Here is a 26,483-nt window from a genome sequence, read left to right as displayed (position 1 = left end):
ACAGGGGATACAGAAAAAGAGATTGACGGCTCTGTGTCCTCAATCTCTTTTTCTATTTTAAAAGGGAAATATCAGGGGTATATTTAGGCCCCTGCTATCTCCCCGAAGCTCCCTACAGTAAAGTAAAATTATAAAAAATATTCAATAAAAAGAAATAAAAAAATAACGTTTATAAAAGAAAAAATATTTTTTTTAAATTGGAAAAGGTTAGAAAAAAGGCAGCTTTAATGGGGCGGCTCTGATCACACCTGTCTGCTCTCCCTTTCTCTCCTCCTGGCCGCTCTGAAGCTGCAGAGCCGCTGCGGCCAATCACATTTTGATCTGTGCCATCCTCTTCTCTCTGGGCCCCCCCGAACTGGCGGAACACCAGGTCCCGGTCACAAGTGCGACCGCTGCGACCCTGGTAGTTCCGCCAGTGCATATATGCAACAACACCTGAGGGTTTAATAACACTTTAAATGGCAGAACTACCAGGGTCGCAGCGATCGCACTTGCTACCGGGACCAGGTGTTCCACCAGTTCGGAGGGGGGCGAGAGAGAAGGGGAGGCCCGCCGCTCGCAGCTACTCATGCTGCCTGGTGAAGAATAGAAGATGTAGTGCTGCGGGGGTGTGGCCTGTCAGGGGGTGAGGCCTGTCAGGGAACTCCAATTCCGAGCAGGCAATGTGCAGAGTAGTGTCATTGTCTTGCACTGTAATTTTTTTTCCAACCAAAAATAATAAAATCATTTATCATTTACAGCAATGAATTCCTTACTTCTGCCCTCTGTGCGATCCTTACTTCTGCCCTCTGTGCGTTCCTTACTTCTGCCCTCTGTGCGTTCCTTACTTCTGCACTCTGCACGTTCCTTACTTCTGCCCTCTGCGCGTTCCTTACTTCTGCCCTCTGTGCGTTCCTTATTTCTGCCCTCTGTGCGTTCCTTACTTCTGCCCTCTGTGTGTTCCTTACTTCTGCCCTCTGCACGTTCCTTACTTCTGCCCTCTGCGCATTGCTTACATCTTACCCCTTAAAATGCTTTTACCGCTCAATCAGTTTAATGTTATAAGTGATGAATGGCCCTAAAATTATTGCTCTCACTGTGACGCTCGCAGCAATATGTAACATGTGTGGCACAATTTTTTTTTTAACACAACTTTATTGCTATCACATAGGGGGCTAATAAGTCCCCTATGTGATAGCCAATTTACATGACAGCCCCTCTTTATGGAGACATCAGGGGTCTCCAAGACCCCTAATGTCATCTAGGGACCCCCAGAGATCTACTTCATCAGCTTCTGTAGCTGGAGAGTGACACTGAATGCAGGAAGTGATGTAATATACATCACTTCCTGCATTCGGGGACTGAGAGGAGATCAAAGAGAGATTGTGTACTGAACTCCCCTTTGATCTCCTGTCACAGAGCCGTGCCGGTCCCGGCCGCATCGGGCACAGCGGATCTCAGGACCGGCAAGGCAGTGACACCTGCTCCTATACAAGGGCATCTCTAGAGACGCACGATCGCTTGAATGTAGAGCTCCCGGCCGGCTGTGTAATTACAACGGCCGGCCGGGGAGCTACTCGTCGGGCTCCACCGTCCTCTCGTCTGTGGATTTTTCAAGCCCTCATTATGGGTGTAGGTGGGGGCCTTACGTTTTGAGTTTCGCCTAAGGCCTCACAAAGTCTAGAGTTGCCTCTGCCCGTGAGGACTTATAATCTAACAGGGAGGGGCAAGTGATACATGAGGCGGTAGCTGTATGGGGATGATAATAACAACAACAATAATATATTGCTACACCTTTGAGGGATAAACCAATATAAATGAGGCTTAAGAAGTTACCCACAAATAAGGAAAAGGTAAACCTACAGGTAATTTGGTCTGTGTGTAATGGGCTCTATATTGGGGGTGTCTTGATGTAACAAATGACAACTGAATCATAAATAAGGTTTGAATTTATTTAAACATGGGATCTACATCAACTCTAATTCAAAAAAAGGAACATGAACAAGGATAATTCTGCTGGAAACACCATGCTCACCCATTCACACATGCCATGGCCATTTTAAAATCTCTATCTATCTCTATATATTTCTGAAAACTTCACAAGTTTGATTCCCTTGAGGGTAGAGCGACCAATGTTATTAAATTATTTATTATATAGCTTAAAAACTCCTCCTCCTGTCCTGATTAACAAACAGCATGCCTAAATTAGGTGTATATATAATGTACCTAAATTAGAGCAATATCTCGTTCTTGTTACCTAGGCATTGCGCATATTCATCCATTATTACATTGCACTGCACCTTCTGATGCTTCTCCTTCCTATTAAACTTTTGCCATGGTGCAAAAAAAAAAAAGAAAGAAAGATCTAAACAAAATTACTATCGTTGACTCGCAATCAATTAAACGCCATCTGATGCAAAACATACTTTTTATCATGTCAAAACTGCCTGAAAGCCTCTGGAACTTCTAAGCAATCACTGAGAATCCAAATTCATTTCAGGTTGTTTCTGCTGCTTACACTGCAATGAACTGAAAGCTTAGGCAACGGTGAAATCTTGTGGCCGATGGTATAACTGCATTGTAAAGTCGACTCCTTGATGACACCCGGTGTCCAATGTCATCAATGTCATTTTCTACAGCTTGAAAACACGGTTTTAGTTTTAAAATGAATTCCGAGGTCTACGCACGTCGCAAACGTACCAAACTCGGTCCAGAGATAAAAAGGGGCGCGTGAAACGTTATAGTGAGAAAAAGCGGTCCGGACGCACCGTGGCGTGAGCCGAACGCTTAGGTCAGGAGAGCGGCGGCTATATCGCCGCCACGAGAGGTACGGCGACGAAGTTTTGTGGTCCCGACGCTGGCCGGTCGGACAGGGATCGACACACCAGGGCTGTGGTCGCGAAGAACCCACTGGCGCCCGACATCGGCAAAACAACGCCACATACGTGCGGTCGGGGGTGCGTGGCCGAAAGGAGGATATTCTTGAAACATGCACTGGGAAGGCCCCTGGCCGAGGGTAGAAGCTACCGGAGGCCAAGGGCGTCAAGAAACCAGCGGCGAGGCGTTCGGTATACGAGAAGAAAGGGGAGTCAATTGTCGCAGCTCGAAAACAGCGACACCGTGGTCGATCAGTCCAAGTGTTGAGCTTGACTCTAGTCTGCAACTGTGAAGAGACATGAGAGGTGTAGGATAAGTGGGAGGCCCCCGCCTCACTTACCCGGGGGGGTGGGGGGTTGCAAGCCTCGAGAGGCTCTCGCTTCCGGCTCCGAGGACAGTGGCAGATGGGGAGTTTGCTTGAATACAGAACATGAAAGCAGGGCCTCACGATCCTTCTGGTTTTTTGGGTTTTAAGCAGGAGGTGTCAGAAAAGTTACCACAGGGATAACTGGCTTGTGGCGGCCAAGTGTTCATAGCGACGTCGCTTTTTGATCTTTCGATGTCGGCTCTTTCTATCAATGTGAAGCAGAATTCACCAAGCGTTAGATTGTTCACCCACTAATAGGGAATGTGAGCTGGGTTTAAACCAGGGGTGATCGTGATCTACCAGTAGCTCTCAAAGCTGATGCTGGTAGATCACGAAGGGTGTGAATGGTGGCCCCAATATTCCATTTTAGTATATTTATTTAGCTGTGCACACATGATTACCTATTTACCTATTAGCCTGAGTCTACTAAGCCTAGCTCCCTGACACCTTTCTGGTGGTTACTGGTGGTTGAAGTGCTATGTATTACATCAAAGAATATTAGTTACACAGCCTGTTGCACTACACTGTTTGCAAAATACAGCAAGGTGAGCCAGGAAAGAGAGAGGAAAGACAGCCAGGAAAGAGAGAGAGGAGAGACAGCCAGGAAAGAGAACAAGGAGAGACAGCCAGGAGAAAAAACGAGGAATGACAGCTAGGAGAGAGAGCGAAGGAGGTTTTTTTTCCGTTGGTAGATCTCATGTAGCTTGTCATTTGAAAAGTAGATCTTAACACAAAAATTGTGGGCACCCCTGGTTTAGACAGTCGTGAGACAGGTTAGTTTTACCCTACTGATGAGGCGTTGTTGCAATAGTAATCCTGCTCAGTACGAGAGGAACCGCAGGTTCAAAAATTTGGTGTATGTGTTTGGCTGAGGAGCCAATGGGACAAAGCTACCATCTGTGGGATTATGACTGAACGTCTCTAAGTCTGAATCCCCCGTAAAGGCGACGATACCGCAGTGCCGCGGAGGCCAGATTTGCCTGGGATAGCGGGGTCCGTCGCGTAGAGCCGCTCGCCTCGGGACCGTGGTGCGGACGGAAGCAGGCCGCCTCTCTCCCGGAGCGCATCGCATGTTCGTTAGGAACCCGGTGCTAAATCATTTGTAGACTACCTTATTCTGGGTCAGGGTTTTGTACGTAGCAGAGCAGCTACCACGCTGCGATCTTCAGGGGTGCGGAGAGAGAGGCGTGGAGGGAAGGGCGGCGGCTCACGAGACCGAGCACGTTCCGATGGGCCCGGGGCATATGAAGTCCAGCAGGGCGTAGATCGCCAACCGGGCTTAAGTGTCGCCGGCCAGGGGAAAGGTGGAGGAGGGGAGAGCGGCGGAGGGACGGCCGGTCGACTCTAGAGAGGTCCAGCGTGGCGTAGACCTCTGACCGGGCTTAAGTGTCGCCGGCCAGCTAATCCCGCGAGGGGAAAGATTTGAGTGTCACGAGTCAGCTTGACGCGGATGGGGAAATATTTAAGTGTCACCAGTCAGCTTGACGAGTGAGGGCAAGTATTGAAGTGCACCCGGCCAGCTTGACCCGCAAGGGGAAATGTGTCCCGGCCAGTTCGTCACGCAAGGGGAAAGATTCTAGTGGACAAGGGGACATATTTGTGTCCCCGGCCAGCTCGCCTCGCAAGGGGAAATATTTGTGTCACCGGTCGGCTTGACCCGCAATGGGAAATACTTCAGTGTGCCTTCGTCACGCTTGGAGGACCAGTGTCCTCCGGCCAGCTCAGCCCGCTCGGCAGTCAATCAAGTTAGGGACAGGGAGGCTTCTCCCTATCTCCTCCCTTCCTCCTCCTCACACAGCTTGGTTACCGAGCTGGGGCAGGGTCTTCGACTGGATGGGGCGGAGCTTGAACTGGATAGGGTGTGGCTTCGACAGGCTGGGGGATGCCTCACCCAACACACAAGGCACGTCACTGGACTGTGGCTTCGGCAGGCTGGGGGATGCCTCAACCAACACACAAGGCACGGCATGTCACTGTGGCTTCGGCATGTCACTGGACTGTGGCTTCCTCACCCAACAGACAAGGCACGTCCAATACATCAGGGTGAGGGAGAAAAGGGAAGGTCGGGGGGGGTACACATAAACAAGGGGTAGAGGTAGGCACAAAGTAAATGTAAAAGAAAAAGTAATGGTAGCAACATAGGATTGTAGATCTGACCCCGAGGTGAAGGGTCGAGAAGGTCCAGGACCTACCTCTGCTCCAAGGAGCGGGTACACAGAATGCGGGGAACGTGGCAGGAACCGTCATCCACATTGAGGGTGACACCAAACAAATTATATAAGTAGAAGCATATGAACCATAGAATAAACAGCGTAGGCAGGGAGCTAACCAGGACTAATGTCTCTGTTAGTTATTACTAGTGACCTTAGGTTTACAACGTGGTGGCACACTTTGCATAAGGAGCGCAGCGCCTATGTGTAAAGAGGTTAGTGCATATCACCAGTCTCGGCGAAGTCAAGATGAAGTAGAGGGAGCCCGTCCAGGCTCTCAGTATGATGCGGGGAGCGATGGAGGAGCATGGCGGGGGGCTTCGTGGCATGGGGCGATTGGAGGCACCCAGCGCCAAATAGTGTATAATCATCCCGGGTGCTGACGATTTAGGGGTGCCGCAGCGAGCTGACTTCTTTCCCATGGTTGGTAGGCTTGAGGGCTGGTGAGTATCGATATCAGGATGCAGGTTTAGCAGGTGAGGTGCACGGAGCTCTTTCTACTCACATCTCATCGCCGCCATGTCCAGGACATGCCCCTGCTTTAGTATTTAGGCAACTATGTTTGGAGTTATAGAAGTAAAATTATCAAATTCAAATGTCTGTGGCCCTCTTGCAAGCTCTCCACCATTCTGTACCATTCAAATAACCTCTCATGAGAAAGTTTATATTAAAACTGTGAAGCAATCAAATCTTTAGTGGTGGGTTGTCTTAATCCCTCCATTCTATTTTTTTTGTATGAAAAGCGGTTATGTATTCCAAAGAGGTGGTTGGCCCTTTTGCATTTTTCCTTATTGCATAATGCTGGCTACATGTCATTCTACTGTTGTTTCAACAATTTTAAACTAGATTTTACTAGAGATGTAAGGCATAGCGACATGCAACCAGGAAGTGGCTATCTAATGTGGCTACCATTTACAGGCAAAGCTAATAAATGGAAGCACTGGTAAAAAAAAACAGTATACATGCTCATTTTCAATTCACAAAATTAGTTTTATTACAGTTTAGTTGTCTTTATATGCAAAGCTTTAATTGGCAAATCTTAGTAGCTGTATGTGCAATAAGTAATATTTACTATTAGAAGCAGTTTTGCTTCCCTTTAAAAGACTCCTGATTTCAGTTAAAATCAAGTTTTATCTCAATACATGCAAAATGAGGAGGTATGACTTTTTCCGGAGTCTTCTTATGTTGTCATAGATAATTTTCTATAGCTCATGACTAGCTTGATAAGTTGTTGGGACTTTATCAGAGTCTGCATTTTGAATCAGCTGATAATAAAACTGGACCAGTTGTTTTAAGCTCTCTACTGAAATCCGCTCATTCAGTCCATGAATCCTAAAAGACAAAATAGTTTGTTACATAGCAGTACAACTAGAAGTGTTGCTGAACATCTTCCCATTCATTATTTTTGCTACTTCCTCTAAAACTAGCCATTGATGGATATGTCTTAATCAAGGCCATATTTTAACATCATGCTGTCCTAGGCATACCGGAAAAAAAAGATTCCATATTGTACAAGCTTTGTGTCATGATTATTTTAGCAAAACCTCGTAATTAACTGCTTGTCGTCCGCCCGAAAAAAACGGACGAACTGCAAACTCACAAGGGTGGGTTGCCGTAATTAGACGGCTTTTTTTTTTCTGCTTGCACGCACGGGCAGAAAAAACCCGTCCGTTGTGAATAGTCGTTACCGGCTGTAGGACATACAAATGATCGGCGGCTCTATAGCCTGCCGATCGCTTGTATGTGTTGGCTCCGTGCCCCCCCTCGAGTGCCGCCGCCCCCCCTCCTGCACCCTCACCTTCAATCCCGAGATCCGGCTCGGGAGGGTGTCAGGAGGAAGATGGGAGGGAGATCAGCATCTTCTTCCTTTGCTCATTAAGCCACAAATCATTAGGGGTCTCTAAAGAGGACCTGCCTTTGCTATTATATAGGGGGGTTGTTATTAACAACATTAAGTGTAAAAAAAAATAAAAGTCACATATAAAAAAAGTAAAAAAAACCCAGAATGTTTAAGCCCCCCACCGCTACGTTTACGTAAATATGCATCAGATACGCCGACAATTGCGCTACACGTTACATATCGCCGCGAACGTCTGAGTGAGAGCAATCATTTTAGGGCCATCAATTAATGATCAGCAGTAAAAGCTTTTAAAACGTAGCCTATGGCCAATTTGGGGTATTGTAGTTTTTTGAGGTTGCGCGTGCAATTTTAAGGCTTGACATTCTTGGTGTCTTTTTACCCGATGTGACCCCGTCTTTTATATTTTTACCAAAAAAATCGGTAATAATAAATGTTTTATAATTTAATATGGGGGAAACAGTTTTTTTTTTTTAATTTTCGGTAATTTTCCTTACTATAGTAAAAAATAAAAACCCCAGTGGTGATTAAATACCACCAAAAGAAAGCTCTATCTGTCCCCAAAAAATTGTATAAAATTAATTTCAGTACAGCGTTGCATGACAGAATAAATGTCAAAGTACTGCAGCGCTGAATACTGAAAAATAGCCTGGACAGAAAGGGGGTTTAACACTGCGGACTTCAAGTGGTTAAAGGCAACATGTGGGTTGCCTTATATGCAGATCTACTTTTCATGGTTTCATGTTTTCTGAACTATAACTTACGCCTCCTCTAAAGTTTGCTCATTAAGCCACAAATCTCCACATGTGGACAGAAGAAAGAAGGAAATAAGTTTGACCATAACTGGCTATGATGTTCTTCCTGACTCAGACAACAAGTGAATGCTGCACTTGCACATGAGGGCTTGCACGCTACTACACAACTAGCATTTTACCTGTTTTAGCTGATGTATAAAAAAATTGACCTTTAACCCCTACGTGACGGGAGACGTACACTGTACGTCCCGTCACAAAGTGCCTATATGACTGGCCACATACACTGTACATGACGACAAGTTATTTAAGGCTCTCTAATGCCGGTAACCGCTGAGAATTGTATTGAGGAATTAATTAATGAAATAGTTAAGCTTTTGTAAAAGCTTCTTTCTTTCATTAATGAAAGAATGAAGCCGTTACATGCAATACGGGTTCGCTAAATAGCAAGCCTGTATTTGACAGCTGAAAATAGCAGAGAGGTAGCAGAGTGACTCAGCTCTCTGCTATTCGTTTTGACAGCTTGATTGCCCGATGTTTGATACATTTAGGGCAAAGAGATACAATGTATCTCTTTGCCTGAGATGTATCACTTCTGATCGCCTAGGAACGATCAAAGACCTTTAGTGAGATCTGAATCTGACATGCTGTCAGGATCAGTCTCTAAGGTTATTATTAGCTGTTTCTAAGCTTGGAGCAGCCTAATAGCCAAAAATTAAAAAAGTTCATTTATCAAGCAGTCATAGAGACCGCTTAATATAAAACTGACAAACATTTTTTTTTTCAAAGTGTAAAAAAATAAAGTGTAAAACAAAATTATAAATATATTTTTTATACTAAAATTATTATAAAAAATTTCCAAAAAATAATAATAATAATAATCAAAACTTGTGAAAAAAGTTTTCTAGTTTTCCTGATTTTTAAAAAAATATTTTATTCAAACTAAGTGAGGCGTTAGGTACACATGTTTGATATAATTATATAGCCCTATCTGTCTTCTAAAAAGCAATATATAATATGTGTGGGTACATTTAGTAAGGAAGTATATTACTGCTGTGGAAGAACCACACAGCAAAAATGTAAAAAGCATCAGTCATTTATGAACAGAAACTAAAAACTAGCTCAGTCATGAAGGGGTTAATGGATGCTCAGGAGTGCTTGAGCAGCATTACACTGCTGACTATTACTATTGCTTTGTGAGGGAAAGTGCCAATGCACCCTGCATTGAAATGTGCTGATCATTCCCAGGAGTATTCCCAGGAGTATTGTTAGCACATACAGCAGAGGCGCTGGGTTTGCAAAGCCTGCACTTCACACTATACAGATGCTCTTATATTTCCATGGAAAATACAACCTGTGGCTTTTTAGGGTCTCCCAAAAGCGGTAAAGTGCAGGTTTTGCTGATCATGTACACATGCTCCAGATTACACTGCCCCTAGGCATGACAAGGTCTTTACTTGTGCAGACCCCGGATGTAGGACAGCACAAAGCCAAGAGACTCTCATCCAAGCTCCTTTTTGGTTATCATGTGTCACATGACATAAAGCTGAGGGGAAGCTTAGGAGGACCTCCCCTCATTCTGCACAGGAAAATGGTCTGTTTATGAGGTCTGGTAACCTGTATGCATGTATATAGGGAGTTTTTTTTAGTTTTTTTTGCTGGTGGGGGAGATCTTTGCTGGAGGGAGAAGATTTATACCTGAAATAATCATAGGAAAACAAACATAATTGAACACCAAATTTAAATAAATCTCCACCATAGACTTTTGTTAGAAAAAAACAAAACTTAGCAATGTTGCCCAAAGCAACCACACATCCAGACAAAGCACACACACACTAACTGCTGAATATTTCCAGAGTTGTATTGGAAAGCTGTACAGCATGCAACAAATAATATCCTTGTGAGCAAAACATTATGTAATTTGTAACAAGAAGTATCAAAGCTGGCTCTTTCAACATAGACAACTCACACAGGCAGTGCTACAGGATGTCAAATGTAATCCAGCAGGGTCAGCACCAAAATTTCAACTGGATGCACTTTGTTTATACCAAGTGGGATAAATTAACATCATAATATAGATGAAACAGTGCACCATTACACACTCCTTCCACTGTCATGCAAATTGGTAATTTAACTTAAATTGAATACTCAAGAAGAACTGTCAAATGGTGCACTTTTTTATCTAATACTTTTGATTGTCAACAGTTACTGGTTACTAAGTAGTCCCTGACTATTTTAGTAATGGAAGAGTAAAATATACACTTCCCAATACTTAGAGTCGGCAGGTGTCACTGCAGGTGTCACATGCTGGCTCTATAGATTGAGAGCTGGGTGATTGCAAACCACTTATCGCTCAGCTCATGGTCTTCTCCTGCAGAGAGCGGTGAATGTCAGTAAGCAAATAGCGGGCAGTAGCCCACTAGATGCTGACCAGGGGAGGACTGGGCTGGGGGGCAGGGTGGCAATTGCCCCCCCGGCCTCTCTGAAAAAAACAGCCCGCCGCCAGCGCCGCTGCAGCGGTAATCACTTTTTTTTTAATCTATCCCCTCTGGGCCGCTCTGCTGCAGTGGCTGAGAGGGGAGAGGTTTAGAAAAAAAGTGATTGCCGCTGCAGCGGTGCCGGCAGGGGGCCGTTTTTAAAGGAGAAGAAGCTTTTGATGATGCCCATATAGCGATCGGGCTCCTCAGCGGCCACGGCAGCTCCCTCCACCCACTTTCTGCTGCTATAGCCTGGGAGGGAGACTGCACACCATTGGCTGGCAGGATAGTTATGCTGCGCGGGACCTAAAGGCAGGAGACATCACGAGGTGGCTGAAGGCATCGCCTCAGAACATGCAGGCAACCTCGCTTCTACCTCCCCCTCCCCCATGCACTGCGTACATACTGACATCTGACCTATATTACACCGCTGACCTCTGCACTGCATACATACTGACTTCTACATTACACCGCTGACCTCTGCACTGCGTTATATACTGACCTCTACATTACACCGCTGAACTCTGCACTGCGTTACATACTATCCTCTACATTACACCGCTGACCTCTGCGTTGCGTTTTATAATGACCTCTACATTACACCGCTGACCTTTGTACACTACGCCACACCACTGGACTCTGCTGTACGTCACACCTCTGTACTGTGCGTCCCACTGCTGACCTCTGTACTCTGCGTTATTGCTGACCTCTTTACTGTGCGTCATACTGCTGACCTCTGCACTGTGCATTAGATCGATAACCTCTGTACTGTGCGTTAGACTGCTGACCTATGTAATGTGTGTTACACCACTGGCCTCTACACCATTGACCTCGGTTGAAACCTTAAATCATAATTATCATTTACAACATGATAAATAGTTATATATTTCATTTATTCAAGTAGGCCCTAGATATTCTCAGTGTTAGAATATAGTGCGTGAAAGAGAATCTTTGTTATTGATTTGCCTCCAGATGTGCTTATTCCTCTTAAGTCTGAGAAGCTGAGAAAGGTCACGGGAAAGGTCCTAGGTCACCATTCCAGAGGATGGATAATTAGGCTGCATATGTAATTGATACTTCTATATAAGCTATATTCTGTTTATTTTACTATCTCTTGGCATCCTAACCATCAATATATGTAGAATGATGGACAGGTACAGAATGCTTCAGCTAATGACATGCAGAGATTTGTAACAGATGTTTGTACGTGAATACAATAGCTATACTATTCACATGACGTAGTTCGGATTACACTAGGCAGGAGAAAGAGAAAGACTGATTCTTAAGGCAGAGCCTTTCTTAAGACAGGCACACTTACACTCACGCTTACAAAGGACTTACAAGACATGCACATACAATCTCATTACACGAAGATTAACATCACTATTTTACATACTTTGCTACATTTTACAAACACTTTTCTTCTATTCATTTGAATACCTTTTGTATTTTGACTATTATGTATCTACATATTTTTGTATGCTTTTGAAAATTTCAGTGTTTGATGACTTTATAGAACTAAATAAAGTCACACTTATTTTTTAACTAACTTGCCGTTTCAGCAAGTTTCTTATACAATCACCTCAAGACATTTGGAAATATTAAGTGTCTAAAATTCTAACAACCTCTGCACTGTGCGTTACACCACTGACCTCTGTACTGTGCTTTACACCACTGATCTCTACACTCTGCATTACATTGCTAACTTCTGCACTGTGCGTCACACCACTGTGCGTTACAGCTCTGATCACTGCACTGTACATTACATCGCTGACCTCTTCATGACACCGCTGAGCTCTGCACCATATGTTACAACACTGACCTCTGCATGACACCGCTAACCTCTACACTCTGTGTTGCAATACTGACCTCTGCACCCTGCATGACACCACTGATCTCCGCACACAGCGTTATAAACTCAACAGAAAAAGCAGAAGGGGAGCAGAGCAAGACTGGGAGCGCATGTTATTACACATTTTTTACACCTAAAAAGACCTTCAAACTAGGGATGCACTGATACCAGTATTGGTGAAAGTCCCCGGATACTAAAACCAATACTGGAGCTTAATTTTTCAAATTAATTTGCCTGTTAGGTCCCACATTTGCTGGGAACCACGGGGTGCCCACTTACAGCTCTTCCGCCGCCTGCACATCTCCCCCTGCTGAGACCCTTCCCACCCCTTCTGAGAACCTCCACACCCCTCCTGAGACCCTCTGACCAAGACATCAGGCTGGCACCCAGAGCAGAGCAGCAGCAAAGAGTATGTAGCAAATTAATATACTATTATTCTGCATTGCTGTACAATGTATTGCTGGTATTTGTAGCCCTCTATAGCTGAAAGTATCATTCTACAGTGCTGTATAATGTATTATTGGGATTTGTAGTTCTCTATAGCAGGTGCCATTCTGCATGGCTATATAATGTATTGCTGTGATTTGTAGTCCTCTAGAGCTGTTGGTATTATTCTGTATTGCTGTATAATATATTGTTGGGAATTGTAGTCCTTTTTAGCTGATGGTATTAATCTACATTGCTATATAATGTGCTAAGATTTGTAGCCCCTCTACAGCTTAGGGTCCTAATTGATGGAGGACAAGGGCCTTTTCCCCACAACCCTGGCCTTGTGGTTGTGGTGGTCTGCCGGCAGGAATCCCCCCCCCCTCGCTCAGGTGAATAAGTAAAGGGTAAATGTTACCCCTACTCATTCACCAAATAAACATTCAATAGTAAACAAATCCTTTTAACCCCTTCTCATGACTGAGCTAGTTTTCAGTTTATTTTTTACACATTATTTTTTTACACTTTGTAAAAAAAAACTTTTTTATTTTGTCAGTTTATATCAAGCAGTCACTATGACTGCTTGATAAATTAACTTTTTTAATTTTTGGTTATTAGGCTGCTCCAAACTTAGGAACAGCTACTAATAACCTTTTAGAGACTGATCCTGACAGCATGTCAGAATCAGATCTCAATAAAGGTCATACCTAGACGATCAGAAGTGATATATTTCAGGCACATTGTAATATTACTGTGCCTGAAATGTATCAAAAACTTCGGGCCAATCTGTCTATGGAGCTGTCAAAATGAATAGCAGAGAGGTGACTCACTCTGCTACCTCTCTGCTATCGTCAGCTGTCAAATACGGGATCGCTATCTAGCGATCGCGTATTTGTATGTAACGGTTTCATTCTTTCATTAATGAAAGAAAGAAGCTTTTACAAAATCTTAACTATTGCATTAATGAATGCCTCAATACTGAGGCATTCATTAATTTTTTTTTTAACCGGTAAAGTTTTTATTGAATTTTCATACATAAAACAATCACAGTAAGACAATGACAATTACAGATCAACATTCTAAACTCCGCATCTCAGCAGTCAGTACAAGACAATACAATAATGATAACTCAAAAACTAAAGATACAGATACAAGTAGACAAATACATCAAAATAAAACGACTTGTGGATCGGTACACTCTGTTTCTGGGACACTACCAAAACAAAACCCAGGGTCAGCCAGACCACTGAGGGCAGGCCCCCATAGGGTCCAGGAGAGGAGTAAGATGAGGGGGGAGAGGAGTAGAGGGAAGGAGCAGTCCAGCAAAGAAAGGGGGGCAGAAGAGGGGGACGGAAAGGAATACCAGGTCAGCATCAGAAGGGCAGGAGTAGCCGAGGAGAGAAGGGAGAGGGAAGGAGCAAGGGCGGGGGGGGGAAACCCAAAACAATAGGACCGAAGGTCAGACATAGGGTCAGGCCTATCTCCGGAGACGGGGGGGAGGGTGTTCTCAGGAACTCCTCTCCTGTCAACCACGTCACTAATTTCCCCCCCCTACTCTCGAGACCTCAGCCCACTCCCTCCGGACTACCTCTCAGGCGATGCAGGCGGGAGCAAGGTCTCCCCACTCGGGCCCTCCAGGGTAAGACCCCTAGCCGCTACCCACTCCCCCCAGATCCGATCAAATTTGCGGGCACAGTTCCAGCCCATATATGTTAGTCTGTATATCGGAAGCATCCGATCAATCGTGCCCAACCATGGTCCCACCGTAGGAGGGGAGGGCAGCTTCCACCTCAGAATAATTTCCCTGCGGGCATAGAAAGCCACATGGAATATAAGAAGCTTTGTTGCCTTAGGAGCCCGCAGCGTCTCTCCACATCCCAGCAGGAATATCAGCGGGCCCATGTTAAGCTGATGTCCGGACACCGCACTTATCGTAGAAACCACTGACTCCCAGTAAGAGCGGAGCTCACCACACGACCACACCATATGTAGAAAGGTGCCCTCCTCCCCTCCACACCGAGTACACCCTGCATCAGCAGTGGGATAGATTTTAGCCAGTCTAGTCGGGGTGTAGTAGGCCCTATGTAGAAATTTGAGCTGGATAAATCGTTCTCTGGGGGAGATCACTGTGGGAATGTAAGTCAGGACACAATCCTCCCAAAGATCCTCTGTCAAGGCAGGTATATCTGCCTTCCATTTCTCATAGAGAGGCTTCAGCTGGGTACCCCCCTCACATGTCAACCAAAGATACAAAGGGGCTTTTGTATCCCCTTTGACCTAAGGAATCGCTCAATCCGTTCTGAGTCAACCCTTATCGGACCAGGGAACTGTGCGTGTTGTATCTGTAGATACCGGAACCTCATAGTCAAAGGCAGGGAATACTTGGCTCGGAGAGCCTCGAATCCCAGCAACACCCCCCCAGGCATGATGTGTTTGATCATTGTTATCCCCCGCCTGGCCCAGAGCTGGGGCTCCGGGACAGAGAGCAAATGAGACAGTCTCGGGTTGCCCCAAAGTGGTGTTTCCGGGGAGACAGTGCCGTCCGGCATCCGTCCCCTCCTCACCCTGTCCCACACTCCCAAGACTGTGCGCATGGGTCCCGTGACCGTCCCGACCGCCCTTGGACCCCTATACACCAGGTTGCTCAGACCAGCGTAGGAACCCATCAATGCCGCTTCCAGGGTCACAGCCGGGTTGTCCCTATCCCCCTCAAACCACCAGTGGGCACTCACCAGGACAGATGCCCAATAGTATGATTTGAAACAGGGAAGTCCCAGTCCCCCCTCGGACAGAGGGAGTCGCAGGGCCCTCCTGGATACCCGGGGAGTCTTTCCTGCCCAGACAAAGCTACCAATGACGCCCTCCATAGTCTGGAAAAAGGAGTTAGGAATTTGGACAGGGGTGTTCCGAAAGCAGTAGAGGAATTTGGGGAGGAAAACCATTTTTATCAGGTTAATTCGGCCCACCGGTGTCAAGGGGAGTGTCTTCCAGGTTAAACATTTCGCCCTCAGTTGTCTAAGTATGGGGTATAGATTGTTTTCGAGGAAGCAGGCCGGATCCGAGGTCACCACCACACCCAGGTATCGGAACTCAGAGACCTGCGTAAGTGGCAAGCCCGGATCCAGTCTCAGGGGAGAGCCACCTAGCGGGAACAACAGGGACTTCCCCCAATTCACCCGGAGACCCGAAAAGACTCCGAATGTGTCCAAAATCCCCAAGGCCGCCCCCAATGAGGGTCCCGCGTCATGTAGGTAGAGGATCGCGTCGTCAGCGTAGAGGGAGACCTTCTCCACCAACCTTCCCACCGCAAGGCCCCCTACCTGGGCCGAGGCACGGAGCCGGATAGCCATGGGCTCCATCGCCAGGGCAAAAAGTCCAGGCGAGAGAGGGCACCCCTGTGTCGTGCCCCGACCCAGGCCAAAAGGACCCGACAGCATGTTATTAATGCGCACCCTAGCGGTGGGGGAGGAGTATAGCATCTGAATCCAGGCCACAAAGCGATCCCCAAAACCAAACTTCCCGAGTACCGCAATCAGATAGGGCCATTCGACGGAGTCAAATGCCTTTTCTACATCAAGGGAGGCAATCGCCTCCTGTCCCTTCGTGTTGCGCAATCTACGTTAGTAAAGAGTCGTCGTAGGTTAACATCTGTCCCCCTCCCAGGCATGAACCCCGTTTGGTCACCATGGATTAATAAGGAGATAACAGCATTAAGTCTGTTGGCCAGCATACGGGTGAGGATCTTCAAATCCTCACCCATATTGGGCGGTATGACGAGCACTGCACAGGGTCCTTCCCGGGTTTTGGCACAACCACTATAATGGCCTCAGACATAGAGGGGGGGAGAACACCCACCTCAGAAGCAGCCGCATAGGTGCGCATCAAGTGTGGAGCAATCCCCTCCGCATGAGCCTTGTAGTATTCCACCAGGAATCCGTCCGGTCCCGGCGTTTTGCCCGTCTTTAGGGAGGCGATCGCTAGCTCCAGTTCTCTGGTCGTATCCGACCAGTAGCATTCTCTGCTCCCGGGGGGCCTCGGATAGAAGGCATGCGATGGGCCCGCTCAACTGCGAAGAAGGCTGTAAGCTGGGCCTTAGGGAGCAGAGATCGAATCATAGACTCAGCAAAGGTAAAGGTCCTGTCCCTCCATACCCTCCAGCAGACCCAACACCCGGAGATTACTGCGCCGGTTGCGGTTCTCCGCGTCCACCGCCCGGGACTCCAGTGCCTTAACTTTAGTCTGCAGGATGCGTAGAGTCGCCGTGTGGGCCCCGACAACATCCTCCACCTCGCCCACTCTACCTTCCACCGCCGCCACCCGGTCCCGAAAGCCGTCCAATTCTCTCCGGAGCAGACCGACATCCGACTGCAGGTGGTCAATCTTGGCCGTCAGCGCACTCTGGCACCCCGAGATCGCCGCCATCACCGCTGTGAATTGGGCAGGCCCCGACAAGGCCTCCTCCGGAGCTTCCGGCTGGGCGGCTCGTAGATGACCTTCGGCGCCCCCGAGACATACCCCCGGGATCAGGGCTTGATCTGGGTGTAATCCACCGACCACTTGAGTGCTCCACGGGGCCTAGGAAAAGAGCATAGTAGGATAGGTGGCGGAGCACAGTTACTACACGTGTGCTCCGGTCGCCATCTTGGACACGCCCCAGGCATTCATTAATGAATGGTAACCGCTGAGAATCAGCAGTTACCGGCATTACAGAGCCTTAAATAACTCGTCACTTACAGTGTACGTGGTCAGTTATATAGGCACTCTGTGGCAGGACGTACAGTGTACGTCTCCCGTCACGAAGGGGTTAAAAAAAAAGTCCCATGATGTAAATCCAGCGTCAATCATCTCGTCCAGCCTATGTAAATCCTCCCTATCCTTGAAGCAATAGCCAAATTGAAATAGCCAATAATACTGCCCACAGTATTCTGTTAACCAGCAGAGGAGTGGACCTGTTGATTGACAGAAGGCAGTGGGCAGAGAAATAGCCATCCTGCTTTTGGCTGTTACAATTTGAAATAGCCAATAGCAGGATGGCTATTGCTCCCACAGAGGAGCGGACCTGAGAGAGAAAGTTGTCGTTTATTTCTTACCCACTGCTTGATGTAAACAAAGATTCGGTCGAGGCAGGATTTTTTATTTAATCGAACCAGAAATGGAGCCTTGTGAAGTACGTCCACAAACTCCAATTCCCTTAAAGCCTTATGGCTTTGCATAAAACACAAACTCAGAAATCTTCCTGATGGTTTTTTTTAAATCAAAGTACAAAATGTATTCACAGAGCTTTGAAAAGACATGATTTAAAATAGTCACATATGATTGTCATACATCATTTGTTTTGCATTTGTCAGGCTCAACCAATAATTATACCCATCTATCACCTATCTTCTATCATTCTCTTCACCTCACTTTAGGAATAGCTCCTGATATCCCCATGGAACAATAGGAAATTGAATGAGTACATAGAGTGCTAGTTCATAAAAAGCCTGAGAGATGTAATAATAATGCTGCTATAGTACTACACGAAAAAGCTACTTCTACTGATTGCTAGAGAAAAATAATTTTCAAGCACCACTCTTGCTTGAAAAGCCAGGACCATACGTATCAGGTGTTTATGGACCTGGCTTTTCACCTTCTAGTTTAACATCCCCTACCACTTCTTGTTAGCCCCATCAGCTGCTCTGGAGTGGCCAGATTATTATGACCACCTGACGTTTGTAGGCAAATTAGCTATAATTTCGCGCTGAAGTTGCTAGAGGGCCAGACTTTATAAATAGGGAAGCAGGTTGTTTACTACAACAGTAGAAGTGATTTTTTTCCTGAAGATATGGGTAAACAACGCGATTTAACAGCCTTTGAACGTGGGATGATTGTTGGCGCTCGGAGCGAGTATCTGCAAAACAGCAGAATTCGTTAAATGTTCAAGAGCAGCTGTTGTTAAAGTGTTTAAAGACTAGACGGTCAGCCGAAAATCTGGGTCTGAACGTGCGTATTGTGGCCGTCATCGACTTGTCAATATTAGGGCAGAACGGAGAGTGGCAAGACTGGTACAAGACAACAGAAGGGCAACAGTGCAGTGTCAGATTCCTCGCATCACCTTTCAACATCTCGTGGAGTCACGAGGCAGCCCAACGAAGTACTGATGGGGTGGTCATAATAATCTGGCCACTCAGTGTATACTCTCTCAGGAATACAATGTAAAGCATCATATTTTGATGGTAAGGATGTCTGTCTTTATTGCACAAACATATTAAGTTAACTTAGTGTTGCACATCAGTGAACTTTTTGACTTTTTGAACTTGACTTGCATCAGTCCTATGATGGAACTTGTCACTTCCACAAGCTGCTACACAGATGCACAGTCTAGCTTTCACCAGAAACACCGTAACAGGGAATTACTGTTACATAGTTAGTCAGGTTGAAAAAAGACACAAGTCCATCGAGAGATACGGAGAAAAAAAAAAAGAAGAAAAGCCTAAACAGAACGCTATGCCCACAGCTACCCCCTGTTGATTCAGAGGAAGGCAAATAAAACCCTACGAAGCATGGTTCAATTTGCTCCAACAGGGAAAAAAATTCCTTCCGGATCCCATAAGGCAATCCGATATTCCCTGAATCAACAATCTTTGATGCCTAATATATCTATAATAACTCAATATCCAGTAATATTGTTTGCATTTAAGAATACATCCAGATGTTTTTTTAAAAACAATTAACCGAGCTAGCTAGAACTAGCTCCTGGTAGAGTCTATTCCACATTTCCACAGCTCTAACTGTGAAGAATCCTTTCCGTATGCAAAGGTTAAACCTCTTTTCCTCAAGACGCAAAGAGTGCCCCCTTGTCCTTTGCGTGAATAATTTGGCACCAAGCTCTTTATATAGACCATTTATCATTTATGTATTCATACATGGTGATCATGTCCCCCTCTTCTCCAGAGAGTACAAATTCAGGTCAGCTAATCTTTCCTCATAGCTGAGCTCCTTCATGTCTCTTATGAGTTTAGTCGCCCTTCGTTGCACTTTCTAGAGTTCCACAACATCCTTTTTGTGAACTGGTGCCCAAAACTGAACTGCATATTCCAGTCTTACTAATGCTTTGTACAGGGGCAGGATTATGTCTCTATCTCTGGAGTCTATACCTCTTTTAACACAAAGTATTTTGCTTGCTTTAGAAAATGCAGCTTGACATTGCATGCTATTATTGAGTCTATGATCTACCAGAACACCCAGATCTTTCTCCACCATTGACTCTCCCAAACATAATCCCCCTAGAGCAGGGGCGGACTGACAATACATGGGGCCCCCTTGTGCCCCACACATATACAGGCCCCACCCACATATACATTCTTGTGATGCAGAAATTATTTCTCCACACGGTTTTCAAAAAAGGCCGGCCAATCACCAGGGGATACACTCGATGTGAGCCAGCATAATCTGACTATGTGGAGAGGAATAATAGGCAACCAACAGACGGGGGCTCATATAAGCATAGGAAACTCGGGGGCCGATTACAAAACAGTGCTACAAGCGTGAGGATGAGGTCCAGGACGTAACTATGCTGTAAGAGACATAAACGCGAATTAAAATTCTTAAACTTAAAAAATTCATTAAACAATTCCTAGAACTCTGTAGAGAGTACTATGATGGGCAGACAAAAGTCTGACACTATGTAGATCTGTTGTGTAAACATTCAGAAATATATCATTTGCTAAAACATGATCAAAGGTTGATAGAATGAATGATAGTACAAAACAACAATATCAGAACAGATGGATAAATCTAAAAAGTATTCTAAACGTGTCAAAGTGAGTGGACCACTAAACTACAATCCACATCATGCATCAATAAAGCGTAGGTAAAAGATATGGTAGCATAATGGGAAATGGCTGAATGATGAATTGGACACCAATAAAAAACACTAAATTGTAATGGTGAAGAACGATTAGTATAATGCAGAAGAATTCATAGTCAGTGAAGAGAAGGGGTCCAAGGACAGAGCGAACAGACAGGTGAAGAGGAGAGGAAGATGTAGATTTGTAGCTTACACTAAACAAGCGCCTAGATAGGTAGGAGGAGAACCATGAGAGAGCAGAGTCTAGTAGGCCAAGCAAGTGGAGTTTTCTGAGGAGCAGAGAGTGGTCAACAGTGTCAAAAGCAGCAGAAAGGTCTAATAGCAAGAGTACGGAGTAGTGGCCGTTATTTTTAGCTGTTAGTAAGTAATTAGTGAGTTTTAGGAGGGCAGTTTCAGTGGAGTGTTGGGAGCGAAAGCCGGACTGTAGGGGATCGAGAAGGTTGTTATCAGTGAGGTGGCTGCTCAGGCGATTGTAGACGAGGCGTTCAAGGAGTTTGGAGGTGAAGGGGAGTAAGGAAATAGGTCTGAGATTGCTGAAGTTGGTGGGGTCCAATGAAGGTTTTTTGGGTATTGGGGATACCAGTGCATGTTTTAGAGGGGAGGGGAAGATGCCAGTAGAGAGTGAAAGATTAACAATGTGAGTAAGAGAGTGTAGGATAGAGCAAGAGGGTGATCGGAGTAGCGGTGAGGGAACAGGGTCCAGGGGGCAAGTGGTGAGGTGGGTGTCAGAGAGAAGCTTTGCAACCTCCTCTGTGGAGACGGGGTCAAAAGAGGAAAGTGTCAGGTGTGACGGAGGGTCTGGTACATAAACAGGGAATACGCTCTTTAAGCCAGTTTTCTACCCAATTACAGATGGAATGCTCTATACCTACTGACCTTAACTTATACATCAGCTGCCTTGGGGAACTGTGTCAAACGCTTTTGCAAAGTCCAAGTATATTATATCCACAGCCATTCCTCTGTCCAATTTATTACTCACTTCCTCATAAAAAGAAAGTAGGTTTTTTTGACAACTTCTGTCTTTTGTGAATCCGTGCTGACTATCGCTTATGATATTATTTTCAAGCAAAAACAATTGCATGTGATCCTTGATCAAGCTTTCAAGTATCTTGCCAACTATTGAAGTCAGAAGACAGGTCAGAAAGTCATGGAGCACAAGGAAGAAAGGGAATTGTGCGGAGGGACAGCATGACAGGGGGAGGAGGGGAGACAAGTGATGCGATGTCTGTTAATTTCCGAATTAGTGTTTTTGTTTTTCTGTCTAGGTTCCAGTTGGATTCGCCACGGCAGTCGTGGGCGGTTTAGGGTCCTTGAAGGTAGCAGGGATGCCGCAGTTTTTATGCAAAATGTTTTTTTGGGGACCAATCACAGGTGTGGGTGTCCGTTTAAGTGGTGCTCAAGGGTCGAGCAAGTATTTTGGGCTGGATGGGTCTACGGTTGACAGAGAAGTCCCCGAGGCAGTGGTGTTGCGGCTGGGGACCCAGTACTAGGCATCTGAAGCCGTAGACACATTTGGTTATGGGCGGTGTTGCTTTTTTGTTACAATATGTGCCTTCAGGGACCCGGAAACCTGGGGGACGTAAAACTGTTGTTTACACTGTGTTTTTACCTGTTTGTGTATTACAGAGAATATCTTTGTTTTATTTTTGTACTGAAGTTTTATATTTAATTAAAGAAAACAAGTGGCTGCTGTGGCCTTTAAACTCCATATAGGTCTGGTGTGTTTTATTTGGGAACAAAAGAGTGGAAGAGTGGTGGGGGAGCAGGCCACGGTAAGCAATGGTGTGTTGCAGGTAAGAAAGGTATCCCTCTAATATACCCTTGTCATGTAATTACTTGGTAAAGACTTTGATCCCTTTTTAAATATAGGCACCACATTGGCTTTGCGCCAATCCATCAGTACCCAGCCAGTCATTAGAGAGTCTCTAAAAATTAAATACAATGGCTTTGAAATTACACAGCTCAATTCTTTGAGAACACATGGGTGTAAGCCGTCTGGTCACGGTGCTTTGTTCACCTTAATTTTGTCTAACTGTTTCTGGACCATATCAATAGTCAACCATTGTGGTTCAGTAGAGGCTATGGCACTGCTATCCCCATTATGGACTTCAGTTACATCGTGTTCCTTGGTGTGCACAGAGCTAAAGAAATTATTTAATAGATTTGCCTCTTCTTTGTCCCCAGTTACCAACTCTGAGTTATCTTTTAAGGGGCCAAAATGCTCAGACCTGATTTTTTTTTTTTTTACTATTAATATATTTAAATAATTTTTGGAGGTTAATCTTGCAATCTTTTGCAACCTTTATTTCCTTTTTTGGCTTTTTTAACATTGGATGTCAGCCACATGGGTTTTACTTTTAGCCTTTTAAACTTATTGCTTACTGGAATATATTTTGCTGTATGGTTGCAAACAATTGTTTTGAAGCATTCCCATTTTTGTTCTGTGTTTTTCGATGAAAATATTCCCTGCCAGTTTAAGTCTTCAAGAGCAGCCCTCAGCATGGAAAAATTTGCTCTCCTGAAATTAAGTGTTTTTATTTTTCCAGTATGCGATTGTTGTTTACAACTTAAGTTAAATGAAATCATATTATGGTCACTGCTACCCAGATGTTGTTTTATATGAATATTTGTGCATTGTTCGAGATTACCACATCCAGCAGAGCATTATTTCTAGTTGGGGCTTCTACAAACTGTACCATAAAATTATCATGTAATAAGTTTATAAATGTGCGCCCTTTTACTGTTCCAGCAGTGCCATTATGCCACTCAATGTCAGGATAGTTAAAATCTCTCATTAATACTTCTGTCCCCGCCCTTGCAGCCCTTTCTATTTGTTTAAGGAGCTGAGTCTCTATCTCTACAGTAACACTGGGGGGCCTATAACAAACTCCAACAATTACCTTTGCGTTATGCATACCAGTATACAACTCCACCCATAACGCCTCAGCACCATCACACTCCCCATCAACAAAGTGCTCTTTCACACTCACTTTAAGATCACTTCTCACATAGAGACAAACCCCACCACCTTTTTGTTTCACCCTGTCTCTCCGAAAGAGAGTATAGCCAGGAATATTAACAGCCCAATCATGTGAAGAACCAAGCCAAGATTCAGCAAAACCAATTATATCATAGTTCTCCTCATGCACCAAAGCTTTCAGTTCTTCTATTTTGCTGTGCAGACTTCTGGCATTGACAAACAAACAATTCAAGCCATTTTTAAATTTTTCACTTGTAAATGTGGTGCATGATCCGAAATAGTAATAGATTCTATAGCAGCCTGTTTTATACATTCCAGGTGGAAATTACTCATGAAGATCACGTCCAACCTAGAATATGTATCATGCACAGATGAATAAAATGAATGATCCTTTGTAATAGGATCGCTCGTATACGGCGTTTTGGGCCGCGGGCCGGCCTCTCGATACAGCGGCATGACGTCACTAGGAGACACGGCCGTGGTCGGCGCTCGTGACTCCGCCCACCTTATGTTTCCAATCTCGTTAAAACCAGTTGCTCGGCATTCTAGTATTGCGAACGTCGAGCCAGTGCAACTCGCCAGCGAACCACAATACAGGAACATTGCCCCTCAAGGTTCAAACCTCTGCAGTACAAACGTACAACCCTGCTACCACGGCACAGCCTCATTCCTGGATCCCTCACTGAAACCTCCTGCCTTCCTCTTTCATATGCTGGACACTCTTCTGCTGCCTGCATCACTCCTTCATCCCGGGGACTTGCTGTGCAGCTGGACGGTGACCATTCAGTGGAAGTAACCACTTCAAAGCGCAAGTAACCCTGCCTGATTCAGGCTATTACTAGAACGTGTCAGCTGGGGGTTTAATGTGTCTGTGCATACAATACTGCCAATTCTAGACTGCTTACAGTGTATGTGGAGAGTTAGAGGTACTGCAAGAGTCCATCAACTTATTATCATCCTTCTCTCCTCGCAATTGTAATTAACCTATCTGTTGCTTATCACCTTCCTCCTAATCTATCCTGGGAGAGCAGAACCACTCCCTTCTAGAGAGGCATACCTCTCTCTAATTCTGATTCCCCCTCCTTGTATCCTGTGATTGGCAGATGATGTTATAGAGGGTTCCACCATCACTCCAAAACCAGAGTGCGAACGTGAACCCTCGCGCTGAGCCAGTTCCACAACAGGTGTCACTCTAACTCCGCAGCTGAAATCCCTCGATAGAACCGGCCTGACCATTACATCCTTATCCCTTGGATGCAGCACCCTCCATACATCAACTAGCTGTAACTCATGGAGCATATGCTTAAGTCTGGTCAGTTGTTTATAGGGTATCACAGATCTACCAGAGGAAGTGTCCATAATAGGTTCAAGAGCCACATTAATATCACCCGCCAAGAAAATACACCCCAATGCAAATTCAGTAAGCTTTGTCACTACTTGGCCAAGGAAGGGCACCTGTCTCACATTAGGGGAATAAACATCTGTGAAAGTACATGCAAAATTACCCAATTGACCCCTTCAAGAACAAATATCTCCCATCTTTGTCAACTTCCATAGAAAGAAGCTGAAAGGGGACATATTTACTGAATCCTATGGCAACACCCTTTGATGTATTATTATCAGACAGACCATAATACCATGTTGGATATCTGAGTGAGTAAAGGTGTATAGCAGTACAGTGCAACAAATGTTTCTCTTGTAAAAATAAAACGTCTATGACATACAAAATAACATAGCGATCGAGCGATCAGCCCACACACAACCAACAGGCTCGAACTGGTAGAATAGAGATGGTGCACCAAGCACTGCCTTTAAGCTAATAGGCACCCGGTTATCCTGACGTTATGCAAACAGGACATCATGTAAGGGAGGATTCCATTACAAATGAGTAGTATACGCATCTTAATAAGTCTCCAAGTGTGCAGGTCACGACAAGCTAGACACATAGTGTAACCTTACCGAGTAGAAGTAGAAGATGTCAGATCTACCTCGGCACTTCCCGACCCATTCCTTCGCCTCCTGAACAGCTGATACCTGTCATACCTATCTGGAACCTTGGGTTGCTTCCAGTATTTGGGAATAAGTCTCCTGGCTGCATCTAGAAGATGATGCAGCACAATCTTCTTATAGTATCCAATAGCTGTGGAGGGGAGGCAGAACAGTAGATAAATTGGGTCGTCAGGTAGGTCAATAGTTGTGATAAGCTTAATTTGAGAGCCAATATCGTGCCAGAAGCTCCGCAGAAGGGGACAATCCCACCAAATGTGCAGGAGGTGACCAGGTTGACCCTCCAACATTGAGAGTAAATGGTACTCAGGTGAAGTGGAGTGCGGTACCACCGGGACAATAGTTTATAGATAGTTTCATGTGTCATTGAGTCTACAGATGATTTATGGGTGAAGCGGTATATTAAGTTCAACTGGTCGTCTGAGAATTCACAACCCAGGTCTCTCTCCCACTCGCGTATAAACCTCGGCCTGTCTCCGGAGAGCATGGACAAGAGCATCCAATAAAAATGGAAAACTAAGCCAGCAGAGGTGGACCCTGCACACAGGGATTCAAAGGGAGTGAGGGAGGACATGGGCCAGATACCAACGGCTGTTGTCCCAAAGAAGTGGCTAAGTTGTCTATACCTCCAGTCAGCCAGAGGGAAGTGGCCATACATATCCTTAAGTTCCACTAGAGGTATCAAGGAGCTCCAGCTGAGGAATTTGTGACATCGGAAGTACCCCTGTAAGTCTCAACGGTGGAAAGTGGAAAAAAAAGATATCCTCACCAGGGTGGAACCAAGGAAAACTCCGAAGGGGAGATAATAGAGACAATGGGGGGGGGGGGGGGCAAAAAAGGCCCCCCCCG

At 45.4% G+C, this 26,483-nt stretch overlaps 1 protein-coding gene and 1 long non-coding RNA gene across 2 annotated transcripts in view; one reads left to right on the top strand and one right to left on the bottom strand.

Moving 5' to 3' along the window:
* LOC108799812 overlaps positions 1-3,189 on the top strand; it is a 16,254-nt gene extending 13,065 nt beyond the window's left edge. The window contains exon 3 of the long non-coding RNA XR_001942051.1: positions 3,118-3,189. This is a non-coding gene — a long non-coding RNA (uncharacterized LOC108799812). The remainder of the gene's footprint in view (positions 1-3,117) is intronic.
* Positions 3,190-6,604: 3,415 nt separating this feature from the next.
* The window catches only part of PM20D1 (peptidase M20 domain containing 1), a gene marked incomplete at its 5' end in the record, with an annotated part of 236,916 nt that continues 217,037 nt past the window's right edge, over positions 6,605-26,483 (bottom strand). The window contains one exon of the mRNA XM_018571733.1: positions 6,605-6,765. Within this exon, the coding sequence (XP_018427235.1) occupies positions 6,636-6,765 (130 nt within the window). The remainder of the gene's footprint in view (positions 6,766-26,483) is intronic.

The sequence above is a fragment of the Nanorana parkeri genome, unplaced genomic scaffold, assembly GCF_000935625.1.
Source record: "Nanorana parkeri isolate BGI_ZX_2015 unplaced genomic scaffold, ASM93562v1 scaffold1823, whole genome shotgun sequence".
Classification (NCBI taxonomy): domain Eukaryota; kingdom Metazoa; phylum Chordata; class Amphibia; order Anura; family Dicroglossidae; genus Nanorana; species Nanorana parkeri.
The sequence above is the reverse complement of the archived record's forward strand: the minus strand, read 5'-3'. Positions and strand labels throughout refer to the sequence as shown.